At 32.6% G+C, this 22,834-nt stretch overlaps 1 protein-coding gene across 3 annotated transcripts; it reads left to right on the forward strand.

Moving 5' to 3' along the window:
* Positions 1–1,035: 1,035 nt before the first annotated feature.
* On the forward strand, positions 1,036–22,600 carry LOC114273830 (beta-bisabolene synthase). Of its 3 annotated transcripts, none has more exons than XM_082879183.1 (7): positions 1,036–1,144; positions 2,721–2,982; positions 5,176–5,548; positions 6,223–6,438; positions 6,809–6,947; positions 21,225–21,473; positions 22,037–22,600. In XM_082879183.1, the coding sequence occupies exons 1-7, from the start codon at positions 1,109–1,111 to the stop codon at positions 22,331–22,333; spliced, it is 1,572 nt and encodes a 523-aa protein (XP_082735309.1). In that variant the 5' UTR covers positions 1,036–1,108; the 3' UTR covers positions 22,334–22,600. The 3 variants fall into 3 exon arrangements, with proteins under 3 accessions (XP_082735309.1, XP_082735308.1, XP_082735310.1); XM_082879182.1 differs by lacking the exon at positions 1,036–1,144 and adding an exon at positions 1,628–1,958; XM_082879184.1 differs by lacking the exons at positions 1,036–1,144; positions 21,225–21,473 and adding an exon at positions 1,628–1,958.
* The last annotated feature ends 234 nt before the right edge of the window (positions 22,601–22,834 follow it).

Below are 22,834 nucleotides of genomic sequence, written 5' to 3' on the forward strand. Positions count from 1 at the left end.
GGCAAAACATACGGATTGCTTGAAAGATGTGTGGTGGGCAGACATATTTGAGAAGATATATATAATTTTTCACCAAGGATCCTCTAGAGTGAAATTTTCCTAAAATTTCCTAGAGTGCTATATTGTGTGGTTGAGATTTACTGGCAAGTCACATCAGAAAAATTGATGTGACTTACCAGTAAATCTCAACCATACACTGTAGCACTTTAGAAAACTTTAGGAAAAAATCACTCTAGAGGATCCTTGCTCATAATTTTTATTATTTCTTTTAACAGATGTGTCCTGTTTCCAGCTTGTACCATCACTTTTGGTGCAAAATTGTTTTTTTTGTCTTTTTTGAATAGTGATAACGTTTTGATTTTTTTAATAATTTTTTAATTTTTCACCTTTCATAAAATATCACAAATAAGCACAGTATAATTATATTGAATAGTAAGTGTACTTAGTTATAATGATAAGTGGAAAAATCATTTTTTAGCTTCAAAATCATTGAATACTATCTCGTTTTTTACAAAATTATCTAGATTTCTTAATCTAATTTTAATCATTAAAAATCATTGGTTAGATTTATTTACTTTTAGATCTAATAGTCCAAATTTATTTATGTATAGAACATGGAAACCGCTTTCATGTACCATAGAAATTTTCTAAATCATAAACAGTTTTAACAATTATGATGACTACCAAACCCAAAAGCAAAGTTCATGAAACATGTGTACGCCCAGGTGGCTCCTGCAATAATTTGCGTACATGGCATGGTTATTATTTTTTTTTCCCGATACATCGGAAAGAAAGGTGACAAGTTCTCATCCAGTTAGCGCCATGGCACTGGTTCAACCCACCGGAATCAGCCTCTCCACAAAATGGCAGGGTTTTGATTAGGCTGTGCCTGGGAGGGGCTTTGGTGTTTTGAGTCAGGTGAAGCTTGGATAGGTTGCTTGGAGTTGGGAGCTCCTATCTGTTGATGTTCTGGTGTGTCCTGCATCAGATGTTGTAGTCTGTCTTTATGGCCCTGTCTGCTGCTCTGCTAAGGTCTTATTCTGCTGGTCTGCTATGCTTAGGTGCTAGCAATGGTTGGTTGGTTGTATTGTCTCAGAAGATTAGCTGAATGTCTGAGTTGGGTGGCTATTTTGTTGTTGCTCTGGTCTGTATTTTTTTCCTTGGTCTCTCACTAACTTTGGAGTACTAGCAAATGATAAGATGAATTTTGTGGTGCTAACTTAGTTGGGATCATTTAGCTTATTGCGATACTTTTGCACTTTCTTTTTCTTTATTAATGTAATTTGCCTTGTACCTTTTACTTGTTTATTCTATTAATAAAGTTTCTTTTTGCCGATAAAAAAAAAAAAAAACATCGGAAAGAAAGGCATGGTTATTTATAGAAAGCGAACTCTAAGGTGGTGTTTGGGAAGTTGGTTCCCAAATTTTTTTCTCATTTTTTTCACTAAAAGACAAAAGTTTTGCAAAACCAAAAAAAACACATCCAAACAAAATATCACATTCAACCCCATAATCATTTCACTTTTTCTCTCACAAACATCACATCCAACCACATAAAAACTCAACTATCTTTCCAAACACCAAAAATTTTTTATCTCATAAAAACCTACATCTACTAAAATCTACATAAAAACTCACTTCCCAAACACCATCTAAGTCACAAATCACAGAGAGGGTGGTCTCTAAGGTGATAAGAGAAAAAAACATTTAGATTGTGAGAAAATTAAGGAATAATAATGGCCCTTCGAGCTGTATTTTCACCATTTCTTGTCTCTCCAATTCTCCTAGCCTCTCTTCAATCACCCAAAACCCCTACCACCATTTGTCCTTCTAAATCCATTCGATGTGCGAGCAATACCATAACAATTGATGATCATACAGTTACTCGACGATCAGCAAATTATCCACCAAGTTTTTGGGACTACAATTTTGTGCAGTCACTTAGCAGCGATTACACCGTATAAATATGACTTTTCCGTGTTATTATTTTGCATATGTTAGATCTGTTTGGTACAATTTATTAGAGTTTATTTATTTTATTTCTTTTTATTCATTTATGTTTATTGTAAATGTGTCAAAATATTTATTGTCCTTTATGCTTACAAGTTATGATGAAAAAATTGTTTATTATCTGGTTTTTTAGCTTGTTTCTGCAATTTATTCTAATATAAAATTTGATAATCTACAAGTAAAATGCATTCATCTCTTAGTTTAAAGATAATTAGTTTTTTTCTTTTCAAATTTATAATATATATATAGTTCATTTCAATTATTGTTATTGATATCTTTTTAACAAGTTTAATGAGACCAGAACAAATGCAATTATATGTATACAAATAGAGTAATGTTAGAAATGCACGTTTGAGATCTACAAATACATTTCTACTGGTGTGGCAGAAAGTAAAGTCATACATAATTGAGTATGTGACAAATTAAAAGTTAATATCTATCATTTCACATAATTGTGGGTGAAATTGTGAGATTTTATTAGGAGTCCAAAACATTTTTCATATAAATATTGAAAGAGACAAATGATAAATAAGATAAAACGTATATTTAAGTGTAAAAGAGATTAGTTTTATCTAATTATGTCAAATTTTTAGTGAAAACTATATATATATTTTTTCAAAATTCATAGACATCAATGTAGTTTATATACTTATGTTTTCATGAATTTATGGATGTTTATGGTCTACGTTTGCTCTTCATTTGATATGCAGGAGGAGAAATATATGAGGGAGGCTTATAATATGAAGGATGAAGTGAAAGGTCTCATAAATGGAGTCATGGACCCATTGGCAAAGCTGGAGTTGATCGATGCCGTTCAAAGGCTAGGATTAAAGTATCATTTTGAGGGTGAGATTAAGCAATCGCTTGATGATTTGATACACTTACACAACGACGCATGGTGTTCTGATGATCTGCATGCAACAGCCCTCCGATTTAGGCTTCTTAGACAGCACGGATGTGATGTACCCAAAGGTACCTGTGCTCGTTTCACACCTCAATTATTTATTTGGGTTTGAATTCTTTTAAACTAACCATTTTAATTTGGGAGAACGATTGAACTTGATAGATTCATTTTATGATCATGTTGATAATCTAAATCGATGAATTTTTAATACTCGTTGAGTGGAATTAATGTAAATTGTTTGCCTTGTTCTACTCTATAGACTAATATTTTTCTTTGGAAAAAGTCAGGGATCATGAAATTTTTTTTATGAAAATGATCATGAAATATTTATCATCCTTGAATTACTTTGATTAGTGTGTGGTGTTTTATTCTAAGTGTAATTTAAAGGTTACAAAATTTTCATGATTATTTTCATGAAAATTTTTTCATGATACCTATCATTGCTGTTTTTCTTTAAACCTTAAAAATGTCCGAATAAGCTGCCCGGGTTGAGCGGGCATCTGGGCCCATGACCATTTGTATTGAAAAAGAAATCTGAATTTATTGTTCATCTTCAAAGTTTTTAATGTTAATCATAAATATTTATAAATATATTTATTTTTGAGCTTTTAACCTTAGCCAATTTGCACAAAACACCCAACCTTCAGTGTGAGGAATATGAGCCAATATTTCAGCGCTTTCGTTTTTTTATTATTAATTCAACGAATTCATAACATTTATGTTTTTGGTTTATATTTATAAAAATTTTATAAATTGGTTTTTGTTTATTTTTAGAAAAATATAAACTACAAACGCTTTTGGTTTGAGCAAAATTTTTAAAAATTTTTAAAAACATAAACTAAAATATATGTTTGTTCAGGCGTAAAATATTTATATTTATTTTTTATTATTTATGACAATGGGATCATACACATTATAATTGAAAAAAAAAATAATTAAAAAAATTAATTGAAAAAAAATTAATTTGACAAAAAAAAGGTAATTGAAAAAAAATATTTGTTGGTCAAATTTTTAAATTTCTGTTTAAAAACCAACTTAAACTCATTTTTTTAGTTTACATTTTTTCCTCAAATTTACAAATTGAAACAATCATTTATATACCAAAAAAATTATCAAACAAGTTTTTATGATAGTTTTTAAGTTTTTTGAAAATATAAACTGAAAACTAAAAACGAAATGGTTACCAACAATTTATAAACAGTTTTTTCCTCAAATGTATTGCTTTTTGTTTATTTATTTAGAACAAATGATATATAAATCTCTTTGTTTGGATGAGTTTTTTAAGGTATATTTTCTGTTTTTCTTTTTTCAAAAAATTAGAATTAGTTTGATGAAAACAAATATAATTTTTTGAACATTAATGTTTAATTTTTTGTATTTTTGGTTAAGTAAAAATAATTGTTTTATTTATTTTATTTTTTTCTGAAAACTTTTTAATTTTTAATTTTATTTTTTACATGTTAGGTATTTTTTTTTGAACGTTAATGCTTTTGTATTTTTTTTATTAGTTTATATTTATTTTAAATAAAATAATTTAACAATCGTTACACCAACAACTATTTTCAAAACAAACATAATATTACTTAATCCCCTCACTATCAATTCCCTCATTAATAATCCCCTCACTATCAATCTTTTTTATTCTACATCTAAAAACAATAAGTCTTGGTGTCTTAGATTTGGCTGCTAGACTGCTTAGAGTTTGAGTTTGAGTTGTTTGCTGGGTATAAGTTGGTGTTAATCTTCTTTGGTTTGTGCGAGCAATTTTTCATTTGTTTTGGGTTGGAATCTCAGACTTTGATATTGAATGGTGCTTGCATATGATTGGGTATACTCTCTTGTATGTTGATTTATGATATCATCAATTAATAATAATATTAAGTGAATCTATTAATAACTAAAATTACGTAAATCTATTATTTAGACAATAGAAAAAATCAAATTCATAAAAATTTATTATAATGGTGATATTACATTATTATTAACACGCAACATTATCAATTAATAATAAAAGTAGACATGAGATATTAAACGTTATTATTCAGATGTAATTTGATAATTTTTTAGCCGTCACATATATATAATATTATGCCTACATGGTAATTTATTATTAAATAATAATATTACTGGTCAATAATGACGTAACTTTAAAAAAAAAAAAATGATTCAGTGCAGTGCATGCGAATTTGAATAATAAAAAAAAAACAATTAATTATTTTGCGAATTTTATTTTATTTTTTACAAACTTTTGTTGGAGACAGATGTGTTCGAAAGCTTCAAGGATGAGACCGGTAATTTCAAGACATCCCTCTTTGAGGATGTGAAAGGGCTGCTGAGTTTGTATGAAGCTTCTTTCTTCGGTTTGGACGGTGAAACTATCATTGATGAAGCCAAGATCTTCACAATTGCAAATTTGAAGAATATCAAAGGAGACATGTCACCGAGTGTGGTTAGAAAAGTTGGCCATGCTTTGGATATGCCCTTGCATTGGAGGCTAACAAGGGTTGAGGCTAGATGGTTCATAGAGACATATGAGCAAGAACAAAATATGAGCCCTACTTTGCTTGAATTTGCTAAATTGGACTACAACATGGTGCAGTCTGTTCATCAAAAGGAGGTTGGCAATTTGGCAAGGTATAAACATGGCCTTGAACACACAAATTTCATTATGGGTACTTATGATATTTAATTTTTAATTTTTAATTAATTATTTAATTTATTTATTTATTTTTATTTTTTTTGGGACAGTTTGTGTTATAATGTTTGGTACCTTTTGTGTTGATAACTTAATAAGACAAAAACAATTTAAATAAAATCAAAAACTTACTATTAGGAAACTATACCATGTTCATTATCCATTCCTGCTAATTAACTTATTAGATTTATAGTGTGATAAATTTCTACGAAATACTTCTAATCTTTATTAAATCTGGCAAGATGAGTGTGATGTTGTCAGTACTGCATTTAATTTAATTTTTATATGAAAAATTTCGGCGCTTTTTTGTTTTTTTTTTATTGAAAATATAAATAAATAAATTTTAAAATGATTTGGTAATTAACAATTCAATAAGGTATCAAAGTAGACAATACATTTGTGTTTGATTCTCCCCACCTCCATATAATTGCAATAGTTGTACATTCTTGACTCACTTATTGAGGAGACACACAATAAAACATGTTAAGAATACAAATAATAAAAGAGAAGTTTTACAATTTTAAAGATGTTAGTAATAAACAATTCAACATCACCAATATTGTATTTATTAATGCATCAACTAAAGAGAAGTTTTACAATTTTTCCCCCCCAGGTGGTGGGTGGACATGGGCTTAGACAAAATGAGCTTTGCGAGAGACAGGTTGGTGGAACACTACCTTTGGTGCTCTGGAATGGTATTTGAGCCAAAATTTGGAGCTTTTAGAGACATGGGGACTAAGATTATTAGTTTAATAACAACAATCGATGACATTTATGATGTCTATGGTGCACTGCATGAAATAGAGCTCTTCACGGACTTTGTTGACAGGTTTGTTCAAAGACTACTTTCAGATTATAATATAAATAAATAATAAAATTATCTCTCTTTAATAACTTATACTTTTAAATGAGGTTGTGATTAACCATTTAATATTGTGGTAGAGTAGGTAATAAATCTTGCGTTCGAATCTCTCTTCCTATTATGGATGTGTTCGGGTTGAAAATATAATAGAAATAATATAACTATCCTACTTACCAACAACTTAATTTTATAGATGAGCCAATGGTTAACCATCTAACACCTACCTATTTTAACAGATAAATATAAATGATTATAGTACTGCAATCAAGTGATAATACAAGATTTTTTTAAAATAATTTTTTAATATTTATATTTTGTATTTTATTTGTTATTTCAGATGGGATGTGAATGGAATTGATAAGCTTCCACACAATATAAGGACATGCCTGCTTGCTCTATTCAATACCGTCAATGAAATAGGGTATTGGACACTGAAAAACCGAGGCTTCAACATCATTCCTTATTTGAGCAAAGCGGTAAACAACTTCACGTTATCTTTTCATTTTGGTTCATGCAAGATTTTGCTATATGAGAGGGAAAACGGAAAAATTATGGGTAAATTATGCTTTTTGTTTTTATACTCAAATTTTAGTTCAGTTTATTTTTCAATTTGAACAATTTAGTCTTTGCATTCTAAGTCTAGTTTTAATTTGATCGTTTTTTTGATTTTTTCTACATGTGCACTCAAGAGATTGACAAGTATTACAAAATTGTTCATTTTAACCTCCAACTTGAATGGAAGAACTAAATTGAAATTAGACTTAAAATGCAAGTACCAAGATGAAATTTGGATTTAAATACAAGAGTTAAAAGTGTAATTCATACCCAAGATATTTATTAGTAAGATGATGTGGTGTTTCAACCTGGTTTTTATTGGTAAAAACCCACCACTTTATATTGTTTTTAAAGTGACATTAGGATATGTGTTTATAAGGCCTCGTTTGGGAACAGATTAATTTAGTTATTTTTTGACTATTTGGCTAAAATATGAATTAAAAAAAATTAGTATATTTGTGATGACTTTTTGACTTTTTACGAAAAGATGTGTAAAAAATAGAGAGAAAAGAGAATCTTTGACTTTTTGATATGGGTTGTTGGCTTTTTGACTTTTTCAGCAACTTTTTGACTTTTTAAGTAAATGGGACGCTTCCCAAACGAGACCTAGTCTCTTTAACTTTTATTGGGTTAATTACACAATACCCCTTTAACTATTTGTGATTATCATTTTCTCTCTCTAATTATAAATGGAAAATTCCTACGGTAATGCTGGAGAGGTACTAAATTTTCTACTAAATAAATGATTAAATATTTTATATGGGTGTAGAGTCCACAAAAGTGAAGGGTCCACAAGACATTTAGGCCTCGTTTGACAAGTGACATTTTTAGCCAAAAAGTTAAAAAGTCACTAAAAAAAATCAAAAAGCTAACAACCCATACCAAAAAATCAAACATTCTTGTTTCTCTCTACTTTTTGTCCATCTTTTTGTAAAAAGTCAAATAGTCATCCCAAACATATTAGTTTTTTTTTAGCTCATATTTTAGTCAAATAACCAAAATATTACTGAATTAATCTATTCCCAAACGAGACTTAAGTGAATGGCGTGGAGTGTTACACTAAGTTCACCGAACAATCTCTCCGAAAATTGTTATATATACATGTTCATTGATTTTTAACAGATTTTCTTAGCATTAAATACCAAGATAATTGTTTTATTTATTTTTTATTTGGTGAGTTTTCATTACTTTTATTTCTAATAATTGTTTTATTTTTTATTTGGGGAGTTTTCATTACTTTTACTTTTAGTAGTATGAAAATCAGATAAAAATGTGTTTAGGTGTCTTATTAGGACTCATATCTCAGGTACAAGGTAATTTCTCAACCAAGAATTGTTGAAGATGTAACCAAATGTTTATAAAAAAATGATATGAATCTCAAATAATCGATCAAATTTTTTGTCAAATCTCTCACACGGGTATGAGACTCACACAAACCCACATGTATGTGGCCACACCAATGTGAGAGGTTTGGTAGAAAATTTAATAAATTATTTGAAATTCCTAACATTACTCAATGTCTATTTGATACTCCGCATATTGTTATTTGGTAATTAAATTTTAGGCTATAGCTTCTCTCCAAATCTACAATCAGACTGGACAATACCGTTGGGTTGTGGTGGACCCAACTCTAGGTCAATCTCGATGATTAAAATTGTTCAATGTATAAAGCAGGTCAAGTACATTATTTTTATAAAAAATCACATTAATTGGATATCGATAGCTATTTGGTGAGTTTACATTTATTTCAACGGTAACTATAATTTTAAAAATAAATTGCAGATACAAATGTAATTGAATCAAGTGGTTATCGATATTCGATCAACGTAATTGTTTGCAAACATTATATATTTGATGAGCTCTATATATTGAACGATTTAAATTATCAATATGAGTCTGGCATCGGGCCCACCAAGGCCAAACAACACTGTTCAATTCCAAAATGAATTGGACAAAAACTATGCTCTAAATTTAAGGATAAACTACCAATAAGTCCTAATAGTTAGACTTAAGCCTCGTTTGGCAAGTGACTTTTTTAGCCAAAAAGTCAAAAAGTAACTAAAAAAATCAAAAAGCCAACAACCCATACCAAAAAGTCAAATGCACCGTTTGAGAAGATGGTTTGGGAGCTTTTTTGGCTATTTTAGCCACAAAAGACAAAATAGGCTATTTTAACCATAATAAACAAAACATTACACTCAACCCAAAATCATTACACTATTCTCTCACAAAAAAGTCCAAAAAGTCAAAAAGTCCTTCTCAAACCAAGCTTTTTAGCCCAGGCTAAAATAGTCAAAAAAGTCAAAAAGTTAAAAAGCCAACCCACCCATAATCATTACATTCTTCTATCATAAAAAAAGCCATGAAAGTCAAAAAGCCAAAAAGTCCTTCCCAAATCAAGCATTTTAGCTTAGGCTAAAATAACTAAAAAAATCAAAAAGCCAAAAAGCCAACTCACTTCCGAAATAAAGCCAAAAAAAAAAATTTCTCTCTACTTTTTGCATATATTTTCGTAAAAAGTCAAAATGTCATCTCAAACATACTAGTTTTTTTTAACTCATATTTTAGTCAAATAGTCAAAAAGTTACTAAATTAGTCTGTTCCCAAACGAGGCCTTAGTTTCCATCAAGTCCTATTGAAAATAAGTTTTGTTAAAATTTCGATAAAAATAATTTTGTTGTGATATATATGTCGCTAAAAATTGACAATTAGTGACTTTTTTTTGATGATTTTTATAAATTATCTCTAAAATTTACAATTAATAACTTTTTTTTATGACAAATTTTTTTCATAAAACTTATTAGATAATAAATTCACTTATTAAAATATACACATAAGTTTTGCTAACTTTTATGCTCGAAAAGTATAACTCCTCGACCACACATTCACGTGAACTTACATTATTTCAAAATGGCAATTTTGTTTTTTTAGCTCATTCATATTTATATGGTGATGATTTTTTTAAAAACTTATTATTATTATAATTGAAATCTATCTAAATGGTTATTTATTTAAATGAAATCTATCTTAATGGTTATTTATTTAAATTGACACTGGCTTCAATTCAACTAGATAATGTTTTACACAATTTTGAGTTTAATAAATTGTTGGTCTCCCAAAATGCGCGTTCTGTTTTATTTTGATACTTGATATTTTAGTTGAATTATTTTGATGCTTGATCACTAATGTTGTTTCCATCCAATTATCCATCTAAGCTGTCTAAATTTGAACAAAAATAACCTTATTTACTCCTGCTTTTGTTATAAAATTAAAACTGACATGACATTGTGAACTATTTTAAAAACCAATTTTAACATATTTTTCAATTTATATACTAATCATGTATTCTTTAGAAAGAACACTAAAACCAACTGTAGTTTTACGTGGAATGACATGTTATTTATTTAGAACAATTACAAAAAAAAAATTCCAAAATTTGAAATATACTTTGAGTTTTAATTTTGTCAATTTAAATTTATTACTTTTAATTTATTTTTAATTTAAATCATTTGTCTATTTATTAAGATAAATTTGATGAATAATCTATTTTAGATATTTTTTGTATACCTAAATTGAATACAGTGACTAAAATATTTTTTTCCTGTCAGTTTTACCTAACGAAAATGGGTAAATGGTTTACATTGAAAATAAATCAAAATATTAAGATTTAATTTGTTGGTGGAAGAGAGGCTTCAAACTACTTATGGTAACTTGACATAAAATTCAGAGAGATAAATTTAGAGACAAACAACTAGACTTTTCTTGAGAAAATTATAGAACGAGGAGAAACACACTCTCTGTCTCTCTAACTCTTGCACTCTTTTCTTCTCTCCCACACGCTGAACTCCCATAATACAATAGTTATTTATAGGTAAAACTAATAATGTAAAGGCATAACAATACAATCTTATTTTGATCCTAAGCCTACAAATCTTCACTTTCCATGCTTCAGCAAATCTTTGATCACAGATTTTTTCGGCGGCTAGGGTGGCTTTCGGTGGCTAGGGTGGCTGTCTAGGGTGGTGGCTATCAAGCTTATGTTCCAACATCCCCCCTTAAGCTTGATTCTCCATGCTGCTTCATCCCAAGTATCAACTTCATTCTGTTGAACATATCATTTTTTAATGGCTTCGTGAAAATATCTGCAAGCTGATCTTGAGATTTGCAAGGAAATAATTCCACCTCTTTATTTTTCACACGCTCTCGGATGAAATGATAGCGGGTGTTAATATGCTTACTTCTTTCGTGATAAACTAGGTTCTTTACTAATGCAATTGCTGAGCGATTATCAACATAGATCTCAGTAGGATTTTCTTGTGGAAATCCTATATGCTTCAGCACATTTCTTAACCAAATTGCATAACACACAGCTGAGTTGGCGGCAACATACTCAGCTTCGCAAGTTGATAGCCTCACAATAGCTTGCTTCTTGGACGACTACGTGAACACTATATTTCCCATAAAGAAAGCAAACCCAGTAGTACTCTTTCGCTCATCTAAGTCACGTCTCCAGTCACTATCTGAATAACCAACAAGACTGAAATTATCAGTTGGTTTATAGAATAAACCATCATCGATTGTACCTTTGATGTAGCGAAGAATTCTCTTTGCTGCATAAAGGCATGACTGATCCAGCGTTTTTATATATCTGCTAATCAGTCCTACTCCATAGAGTATGTCTGGCCTGGTGCAAGTAAGATAGCGAAGACTTCCAACTAGGCTCTTGAAATAAGTTGGATCCACATCACCTGCTTTTGTACCTTTTTTGAGCTCCACTCCACTGTCTACAGGAGTGTTCACTGGATTGCAATTTTCCATTCCATATCTCTTGAGAATTTCCTTGGCATAGCCACTTTTGGAAATACAAATTCCATCTTTTCTTTGTGTCACTTCAATGCCGAGAAAATGAGCCATCAATCCAATGTCTGTCATTTCAAATTCTTGGACCATGCTTCTTTTAAAGTCTTTGAACATGGTTGAATTGTTTCTGGTGAAAATTGTATGTTTGTTTTGAAAATGGTTTGCTACTCGCAAGTAGACTGAAATGTAGGTTTCGTCACCCTCAAGTGGGCTTTAGAAATGATGGTTTTTGCCACTATCTAGTGGGCTTAAAACTCACAGTTTTAATGCATTATTCCAATTTAGGTAATTCAACCTCCATCCATAGGAATTCAAGCAGTTATATCACATAAGCAGCTAGCCTCATGGTAATCATGCTGTCATGGCAACACTCACACGCATGCAAGGATGCTAAAGCATAGAACTTACAGAGTACTCCAAGCCAAAAAAAAAAAACTAGTTAGTAATCACATGCATGATCCTAGTTCATGTTAAAAATGGCTAGTGCAACACATGCAAAGATGCAATCTAGACAGGCTCGGCTATTCTAAGATGGCATATGATGATGATACAACTAACACGTATTCAACTTGGAATTGAAGTACAATGCAGTTAGTATGATGCGCCGAGCCCGATACATGCAAGACAAATGTATGGATGCACGCACGCATAGCATAAGGTATGCTAAATTAAATATGCCCTAATACTAACCATCAAAAGCAGGTAAGTAAAAGGGAGAAAGAAGTGGGGATTGGAAGACATACACACACGCACCCACACTTATTACAAATTCGCCCTCGCTCGGAGGGACCAAAAGAATAATACAATTAATTAACTACGAGCTAACTAATTATTACAGTCCGTTAACTAGTTAAGCAAATTAACTAATCTAGGAAAATAGCAAACAGCCTTGGGAAGAGGGCCCCATGCAATGTATGCGTGATTCCGCTCGGAAAGTCACAGTCATTCGCAAGTTGCCTCCACTTTGACTGTTATCCTCCTCTGAAGACTGTACAAGTCCTAGGGTTGCTTCTCTGAATGCCTCGGAACATCACCGGCTAAGGGGATTTGCCACCGGCCATGGAAAATGACCACCGGCCTCTGATTGAGATATCGGCCACGGATGGATGGCCGGTCGGCACTGCATATGGCCGGTCGGCCAAATCTTCCTGCAGAATCTGTTTTGACAGTAGCAGAGGGCAAAACATGGCATGGCAATGCATTTCAAGCAATGTTTGCACCAACCACACTCCTTATCATGTTTATGACTCAAAGGAGGATGGTGCTTGACCCTCGGACCACCAATCGCGCATTTCAATGCGTGATGGCCCAAGAAACCAAGTTGTGCATTTTGATTTCAAATGACATGCAAACCAATTAAACACATAAAGCCCAACCTCTATCATACTCAATTCAAGAGGCAAAGCATGCATGCTCTATACAATGCAACCTAGGCATGGAGGCTAAGTATGCAACATAAACATGAGGACAAGCAATGTAAACATACAAGCATGCAAGTTATGCAAACTAACGAGCATGCAAGATGGATGAGCATGTAATGACATGTAGGAATGGTCTTAAACCAAAATGGGCAGCTCTCAAATAGGCCAAAATTAGTGGCCAAATGCCATGGAAATGAGGGCCAAAACACATACAAGCATGCATGCACACAAAGTCCAACACTTAGGCACCAAAGAGCAACTTTTAAGCACACTTAAAAGAGGATAAACATGGATACATGACATGCATAGAAAGCTCTGAAATCATGTTATAGAAGGTGCAAAACCAAGTAAACAAGACAAGCTAAGTATGCAACAATGGTCTAAAACACAAGGCAAGCCCAGGGGGATTACATGGTAGCTATACAAAGCAAAGCATGGATGACCCGAACGACCAAAAACAGACCTCAAGCATACTAAAACATGCACAAAAGCTTCACAAAGCTAAGCCAAAACAAGTAAGCATAGTGGTCTAAATGCTAAGCACATGTTAAGGCAATACATGGCATTACAAGACAAGTATGCATAGCAAGCATGGTGTGTCTAAACCAAGTAAGAACTGTGCTATATCATGGCAAAATAAGCACAAACAACACTTAAGACATGGCCAACATGAACTTAAAAAAGGTGCTCACACATGAGGCTAAAATGGCACTTTTTGAAGACAACAAGGAGAGGGGATGGCCCTCTCCTTCTTAGGACCTTAAACCACCATCCTCACCATTGAAATCCCTCAAGATTTCAGTGGTGAGGAGGCCCAAACAAGGTGGTCCCGAAGCTCACCAAATATAGCACAAAATGGGGTCAAACAAGGCCTAAGAGGGGGTAAACGACCCCAAACACAAAAGTGACCTTAATGAAGTATCTTAAAAACAAAAAAACAGAACTTTTTTATGTTATACACGAAGCTCAAAACAGCAAGAAAGATAGGCTAAAAGTGTGTGCAAAAACGGGGAATAAAGAGGGAAAAGGGGTTACCTTTGTAGCCAAAAGGGGATAGCAGCCTCTTGGTCCCCAAAAACAGTCCCTTAGCCTCTGAAAATGGCCTCCAAGCTCCTTAGGTTGATGATGGAGGTGTTAGGCCAAGAGTTGTAGTTCAAATGGCCAAAAACTAGACCCTTTTGGACCCTCTAACCCACCCAAATGTAGAGAGAGAGGGAGATATATAGAGAGAGTGATATATATATGATATATATCAGATTTTTTCTAACCCCCTAAAGGGGAGGAGAGGCTCTCTTTTTATAGAGAAACTGAGGGGGCAAAGCTTCTCTTAGAAGGTTTGACCAAAAAGGCCAAGCTTCTCTTAGAAGCTTGGAGCAAAATGGCCAAGCTTCTTGGAGAAGTTAGGCAAAGGGGTCAAGAGGTTCAAGCTTCTTAAAGAAGCTAAAAAACGGGTTAAGCTTCTTGGAGAAGCTAAAAAAGGGTCAAGCTTCTTGGAGAAGCTAAAAAGGGGTCAAGCTTCTTGGAGAAGCTAAAAAGGGTCAAAAGGTTCAAGCTTCTTGGAGAAGCTAAAAAAGGATGAAGCTTCTTGGAGAAGCTAAAAAGGGTCAAGCTTCTTAGAGAAGCTAAAAAAGGGTCAAGCTTCTTGGAGAAGCTAGAAAAAAGGTTCAAAAGGGTCAAGCTCCCTCAAGAAAAGGTCTCGGCTAGGAAAAGTGGCCGATTGATCAAAAATAGTGGTCGGCTGACCAAACACAATGCCGACCGACCGTCAATAGTGCCGACCGGCCATCACCAATGGCCGGTGGCAAGGAAACAAGGCCAGTGGTTTCAAGCCATGGCCGGTGAGGTGTAGGGATGGCCTACAAGCTATTTCCCACCTTCAGAAACAAAACAATAAGTGTTTGATGTAAAACCAAACACAAAACAAACAAGTCGAGAGGTCTTGAGGCAAGGCGCGTAGACGAAACCTTCGAGAACTCAAGACGAACACGAGCAGGGATAATCATCGAGTGTTCAAACGATGACGTCCAACTCTTGAGGACGGTAAAAAATGGGGTGTCTACAGTGGTGGTGGCGGAAGACGGTGGTGGAAAATGGTGGCGAGTGGTGGCTAGTGTCGGGTGGTAAAAAAAAAAAACTCAAAACTCAAAACGGAAACACATTTTTTGTGTTTTCAATTTTTTGCCAAATTTATAAACTGAGACCACTGATTTATAAATTAAAAATTTTACCAAACAAGCTTTTATTTGAGTTTTTAAAATTTTTGTAAATATAAACAGAAAATTAAAAATATAAGTATTACCAAACGGCACCTATGTATCCATATTTCGAGAGTATCGAATAATCACTCGTGAATGACGTAGAGTATTACTCCAAGTTTACCTAACAATCTCTCAGAAAATTGTTATATGTACATGTTAATTGATTTTTAACAGATTTTCTTAGCATCAAATACCAAGATAATTGTTTTATTTATTTTTTATTTTTTATTTAGTGAGTTTTTATTACTTTTATTTCTAATAATTATTTTATTTTATTTTTATTTTTTATTTGGGGAGTTTTTATTAGTTTAGGATAAATTACAAATACACCTCCTAAAGTTTGCTTAAAATATGAATTGCCCTCTGTGGTTTAGAAAATTACAAATACCTCCCTGTCAAAATTTTTTATTTAATAGAATTAATTGAAAAAGTGAAATTTCTAACTGTTCACCTATACAATAATAAAATTATCTGAATTATTAATTGAAATAAAAATTTAACATTATTAAAAACTGTTAATTAACTTGATGATTTATTAATAAAGTATTTATTTGTTATGAAATTAGAAACCTTTGGGGGCATAATGTAATTTCTAAAATTACATAAGACAATTCATAATTTAAGTAAATCTCAGGAAATGTGTTTGTAATTTACCCTTAGTTTTATTTCTAGTAGTATGAAAATCAGATAAAAATATGTTTAGGTGTATTATCACTCATACCTCAGGTACAAGGTAACTTCTCAACCAATAATTGTTGAAGATGTAATCAAATGTTTATGGAAAATGCCATGAACCCTAAATAATCTATCTAAACCTTTCACATGGATGTGAGACTCATACAAACTCACATGTGTGCGGGTTCTATATCCATGTAAGTGGTTTGGTAAAAAATTTGATAAATTATTTGAATTCCTAACATAACTCAATATTTATTTGATACTTTGCATATTGTTATTTGGTAATTAAATTATAGGCTATAGCTTGTTTTCAAAACTGAAATCAGATTGGACAGTACAATTGGATTTTGGTGGACCAAACTCTGGGTCAATCTCGATGATTTAAACCGAGAGTTCGTCAAGTATATTATTCTTATAAAAAATCACATTGATCGAATATCGATAGCTATTTGGTGAGTTTACATTTGTTTCAAAGTTAACTATAATTTTAAAAATAAATTGCAGATACAAATGTAATTGAATCAAGTAGTTATCGATATCTGATCAACGTGATTTTTTGCAAACATAATGTACTTTACGAACTCTACATATTGAACGGTTTGAATTATTGATATGAGTTTGGTATTGGGCCCACCAAGACCCAACAATACTATTCAATTTCAAAATAGATTGGAGAAAAGCTATGTCCTAAATTTTATGCTCGAAAATTATAACTCCTCGACCACACATTCACGCGAACTTACATTACTTCAAAATGGCAATTTTTTTTGAATAATGCTTGGGACCCCCTTTTGGGGGTCACCCCCTCACCCCCCCTTGCCATGTGGCAGGAGGTGATTGGTGGAGCAGGAAAAAAAAGAAAAAGAAAAAGAAAAGATAACCAATGAGAGAGAGGGGGGGGTCAAAGGGGGTGGGGGGAAAAGGGGGGATGAATCATTACTCATTTTTTTTTTAGCTCATTCATATTTATACGGTGATGATTTTTTTTTTAGAAGTTATTATTATTATAATTGAAATCAATCTTAATGGTTTTTTTTTTTTTTTTTTTTTTGCATCTAGATAATGTTTTACCCAATTTTGAGTTAAATAAATTGTTGGTCTCCCAAAATGCGCGTTTTGTTTTATTTTGACACTTGAGATTTTAATTGAATTATTTTGATGCTTGATCACTAATGTTGTAGTTTTACGTGGAATGACATGTTATTTATTTAGAAACATTATTAAAAAAAAACTCAAAAAATTTGAAATAAACTTTGAGTTTTAATTTTGTCAATTTAAATTTAAAATTTTTAATTTAATTCATCTGTCTATTTTTTAAGATAAATTTGATGAATAAGCTATTTGACTACAATATTTTTTTTTTGTCAGTTTTACCTAATGAAAAAAGCAAATGATTTACATTGAAAATAAATTAAAATATTAAGGTTTAAATTGACAAAATAAAAAATTCTGGATTTATTTGTTATAGGGCTCAAACTCTAAGAAATTTTTTTTTTCGTATAATTTTCCCTATTTATTTTTAATGCATAACCAACCTATTTTGGTTTCAAAATTGAATATATCTTTCTTCATATTCATTTGTACTCAATTATTTATTTTAATTTACATCATACATTTAAATTTTAAAAATAATTTTACATGAAAATTCTAAGTACTTAGTTTTTCTCTATACTGCTAATGTTATAAATTTAAACTGATACACATTAGGAACCGTTTAAACACAATAGTAATATTTTTTAAACATATTTTTCAGTTTCTTTAGCATTACTAATCATATCTTCTTTGGAGACAAGACCAAAACCCAATGTACTTTAATGAAGAATGTCATGCCAGGTTATTTATTTTTAAGATAAATTACAAATACACATCTTGAGATTTTATTAAAATATAAATTGTCCTTTATAATTTAAAAAATTATGAATACCCCTATGTCATAATTTTTTATTTAACAAAATTAACTGAAAAAATGAAATCCATAATTGTTCTCATATACAATAATAAAATTACCTAAATTATTAATTGAAACATATTTCTAACATCATTAAAAAATGTTATTTGACTTGATAATTTATTATTAAAATGGGCGATTTGTTATGAAATTAAAAATTTCGGGAGTGAAATGCAATTTCCAAAACCACAGGGAGCGATTCGTATTTTAATCAAACGTCATGGGTATACTTGTAATTTACCCTTATTTTTAGAGCATAATTTACTTGTTTTGGTTTCAAATTTGAATATATTTGCTCATATTCACTTGTACTCAAATTTTTTATTCAGAAAATTATTCAAAATTTAACATATGTAGATAAGATTCATTTTAACTCATACTACACATTCAATTTAAATTTGCATCATATATTTGTCTTAAAAAACAAACATTTTTTGAACTAAGTTATTTTGTTCATAAAAGTATATTTATTAGTTAATGGCTGAAAAAAACGAAAAGGAGTGGAGTGATTATCAAGCTCAACCTTGAGAAGGCTTTTGATTCTGTAAACTGGTGCTTCTTATTATCTATGCTTTCAAACTTTGGGTTTGGAATAAAGTGGATCAGTTGGATAAAAGAATGTATTACCTCTGCAAAACTCTCTGTGTTAGTTAATGGCTCTCCAACTGAGGAGTTTTCTCCTCAAAAGGGTCTCAGACGAGGCGACCCTCTGTCACCCTTCCTTTTCAATATCGCAGCTGAGGGCCTTAATATAATTTTGTCAAGAGCTCAGCAAATTGGTCTGATTAAGGGGGTGAAGGTTGGCTCAAGCGGGGTTTTGGTTTCTCATTTGCAATTTGCAGATGATTCCATCTTATTCTGTGAAGCTGAGGAGATGGAGGTGTGCAATATTAAGAGAATCCTAAGGTGCTTTGAATTGATTTCAGGGCTGAAAATACATTACCATAAAAGCCAGGTGTGTGGAATTAATGTACCTTAGGAGTCTTTATCCTATTTTGCCAGAGAGTTACATTGCAAAACCAAAGCATTTCCCATAAAGTATTTAGGGTTGCCTTTGGGGGCTAATCCAAATAAAAAGGCAATTTGGAAGCCAGTTCTTGACAAAGTCAGAGCCAGATTAGCAGGCTGGAAAAGGAAACTGCTTTCATTCTCTAGGAGACTCACTCTTTTAATGTCTGTCACTTCTGCATTGCCATTATACTATCTATCTCTTTTCAAAATGCCTGTAGGAGTGGCGAGAGTTTTTGAACAGCTGCAGGCTTCCTTCCTTTGGGGAGGGTCCGCGTCAAGAAAACCAATCCACATGGTTAGATGGGATGAAGTAACAAAGAGTGTCAAGCAGGGAGGGTTAGGCATTAAGAGAGTTAGGTTGGTTAATGATTGTATGCTTCTAAAGTGGTGGTGGAGGTTTGGTGAAGAAAAAGACGTTTTGTGGAAAAAGATTATCTGCAGCAAATATAACCTCGATGTTAAAAGCTGGTACCCCTCTTCTACCCCCAGCAGCAAGCACTCATGTGTGTGGAAAGGAATCATCTCCTTACCTGAGAGGAGAAGCAACCTGCTAATGTTTTACTCTTGCAATGTTCAGGTTAAGGTAGGGGATGGTCGAAGTACTAACTTCTGGAAGGACAAATGGTGTAACAATTTATGTTTAAAAGATGAATTTCCCATTCTGTTCAGATTGGTGTTGGAAAAGGATGAAACCCTCAGATCAATGTATGACAGGAAGCTTGCCTCAGGGGACTGGAATTTTAACTTGAGGAGAAGATTGTTCGAGTGGGAAGATAGGGAAGTTAGTAGACTCAAAGTGATGTTGCAGTCTGTCACTAGCCTAGGCGATGATCAGGCGGATAATCTTTTCTGGTTGGCTGCAGGTTCTGGGCAGCTTTCTATCTCCTCTGCTTACCAAAGTGAAGTCGTTTCCCTTGATCATCTCCTTAGTACTTGGAAGTTGGTTTGGAACAAACTTGCTCCTTCAAAGGTTCAATTTTTCTGTTGGTTAGGTTGGAAAAACAGAGCCAAAACAATAGATTTTCTGCAGAAAATTGGTGTGCATTAGGCTAATGTTCCAGCCCTCTGTGTTTTCTGTAAAGCTGAGAATGAAACTTTATGCCATGTACTGTTGCACTGCAATTTTGTTTGGAAGGTTTAGGCTGCAATGTTGAATTGGTGGGAGATTCAAGGGGCTTTACCAGGTTCTGTAGAAACTGCATTACATTGGTGGGATTGGCATAATCTGAACAAAAAGGAAAAGATGCTTTGGAAGGTTACTCCTCTGGCAATTTTTTGGTCTCTATGGAAGGCTAGGAATGAGTGCATTTTCCAATCTATTACTACTTAGTTGGAGGACTTGTGTGACTTGATTAAGATTAGAGTTGCACTTTGGCTAAATCACAAATTCAAGGATTCCCATTTCATAATTCACGACTACTTGTTCAACTTTAGACAAATCAGAGGCAGTTTGGGGAGTACACTGGTCCTGGGTTGTTGCTGAGGCTCCTCTGCTGCTACTCTGCTGCTGGTTCGAGGCAGCTGTTGCTGAGGTACTGGGCTGAAGTTCCTTCTGTCATTTGCTGAGGTCCTGGGCTGAGGTTTGGGGCTGAGGTTCTGAACCTCCCAAGTTGTTGCTGTAGTTCCTGTCTAGTTACTGTTCCTTTGCCTTCTCCTATGCTTTTGCTTTTTGGGTTGGTGTCTCACCAACTTGGGACTTGTCTCTCTGCCTCCCCTCTTTCTTTATTGATGATTGTCATTGTATCTTTGCATGATCATTATCAATAAATTTTCCTTCTTCGCTACTTCAAAAAAAAAAAAAAAAGTATATTTATTAGCGACATTTTCAAAATTTTATTCCTAAAAAATCATTTTTTAATTTTTCCAAATGATCTTTTAGCAACTGTCCTTGCGACAACTAAAATTAGTTCCTAAATATTTTTTGCAACAAAATTTATAATTTTTAAAATAAAATAACTTGATTTCTAAAACTCTTATATATTGTAGTGACCTAATTAGACTTTAATATTTATGTTGTTCTAGTGGGCTGACGTGTTGAAAGCATGTCTAAAAGAGGCAAAGTGGTATCATAGTGGGTACAAGCCAACATTGGGGGAGTATCTTGACAATGCAGTGGTTTCCATAGGAGCACCTCTCGCGCTCTTCACAAGTTATTTCTTAACCACTGAAAATATTAATGAGGAGGCTTTACATTACATAGACAAGCTACCCAGTATCATGCGTTGCTCCTCTATGCTTGTTCGACTCACTAATGATTTGGGAACCTCCTCGGTATGTTTTATTTAATTGAGGGCTATTATATATCACCAGATAGGTTAGTGGTTTTTTATTTCTAAAATTTTTATTATAACAGATGCTTCAATTGGTCTTTAACCATACATTGTTACATGAATCTGCAAACACCTTACAACCACAATTGTATGGCTAAGAGTGCATTTTGGGATAGATAACAAACAATCCCGTATCACATAAGATGGGTTTCACCGTTAATTTTGTTTCTTACTTGAATCCATATAATAAATGTCATGTGTATATAGAGTCAAACATATCTAGAATAGATGAGAGTTTCTATATATTACTTCATGAATATCATTTTCCTATTTAATTTTATTTGTACCAAGAAAATCATCACAAACAGGAAAAGAGATCAAAGCATCAATAATGTGCACAAAAGTGGAACACAAAAAATGCATAGAAAGTGTATTGTGTGATTGAGATATTTTTTCAAGTGTGACCCACATCACATTCAAGATGAATCTCAACTATACAATATACATTGTGTTAGCATTATTGCCATGAATAACGATTAATTTAGAATACTTTTTATGGTGTAGGATGAATTGGCAAGAGGAGATAATCTCAAGGCAGTCCAGTGCTACATGAATGAAACTGGAGCTTCTGAAGAAGTTGCTCGAGATTACATAAACAATTTGGTTCATGAGACATGGAAGACTATGAACAAAGGCATGTTTGAAAGCTATCCCTTCTCTGAACCATTTTTGAGTGCTAATCCAAATCTTGGCCGAACAGCTCAATGCTTTTACCAGTATGGAGATGGGCATGGCATTCCACACAACTGGACCAAGGACCATCTCATTTCATTATTGGTCCAACCCATTCCTCTCAAGTAATGGGTCTTGGACTAAATGCATGCTTTGGCTCAAGGATTGAATGCCAATCCTTTGAATATCTTTCCTTGTGTGTGTTTATGTGCAAGAAGTTATTTGGTGGTATTGAGCCCCCAACTCCTTTGGATGTCACATGATCATGTGGGGTTTGCTCTTAAATGTAAGAAGTTTATGTGATTGTGTGATTTCTAAAATGTTGAATAATGTTGCAAGAACACTGTTGCTTGCTAGACTATAAGTTATCTGAATTCTTTTGAGAATAATCTCCAATCCGGCATTGTGTTTGGTGGACATGCTTAGTTAGCTTGTGTTTTATACCATTATTTGTTGGGTTTTTCTTGTTGAAAAGGTGTTTTCCGATTATTCAAGTGATAAAATAAAATTAGTGTGGGATTTATATTAATTTATTTTGCTTATTTTTCCCTCTAAATGATGATACGATAATACTTATAAACAAATCAATTCTTGTTTAGTAGATCTCGATGAGAATATTTTGGAAATATA

This window comes from Camellia sinensis, chromosome 7, assembly GCF_055761805.1.
Source record: "Camellia sinensis isolate YWXY chromosome 7, ASM5576180v1, whole genome shotgun sequence".
In the NCBI taxonomy this organism is placed as follows: Eukaryota; Viridiplantae; Streptophyta; class Magnoliopsida; order Ericales; family Theaceae; genus Camellia; species Camellia sinensis.

What these genes read in the sequence shown, in the direction of transcription:
- LOC114273830 (XM_082879182.1), top strand. Translation starts at nt 1,737, where the DNA reads ATGGCCCTTCGAGCTGTATTTTCACCATTTCTTGTCTCTCCAATTCTC. An exon ending in CACTTAGCAGCGATTACACC is followed by an intron (nt 1,959 to 2,720) that starts GTATAAATATGA and finishes TTTGATATGCAG; the next exon opens with GAGGAGAAATATATGAGGGA. An exon ending in ATGATTTGGGAACCTCCTCG is followed by an intron (nt 21,474 to 22,036) that starts GTATGTTTTATT and finishes TTTATGGTGTAG; the next exon opens with GATGAATTGGCAAGAGGAGA.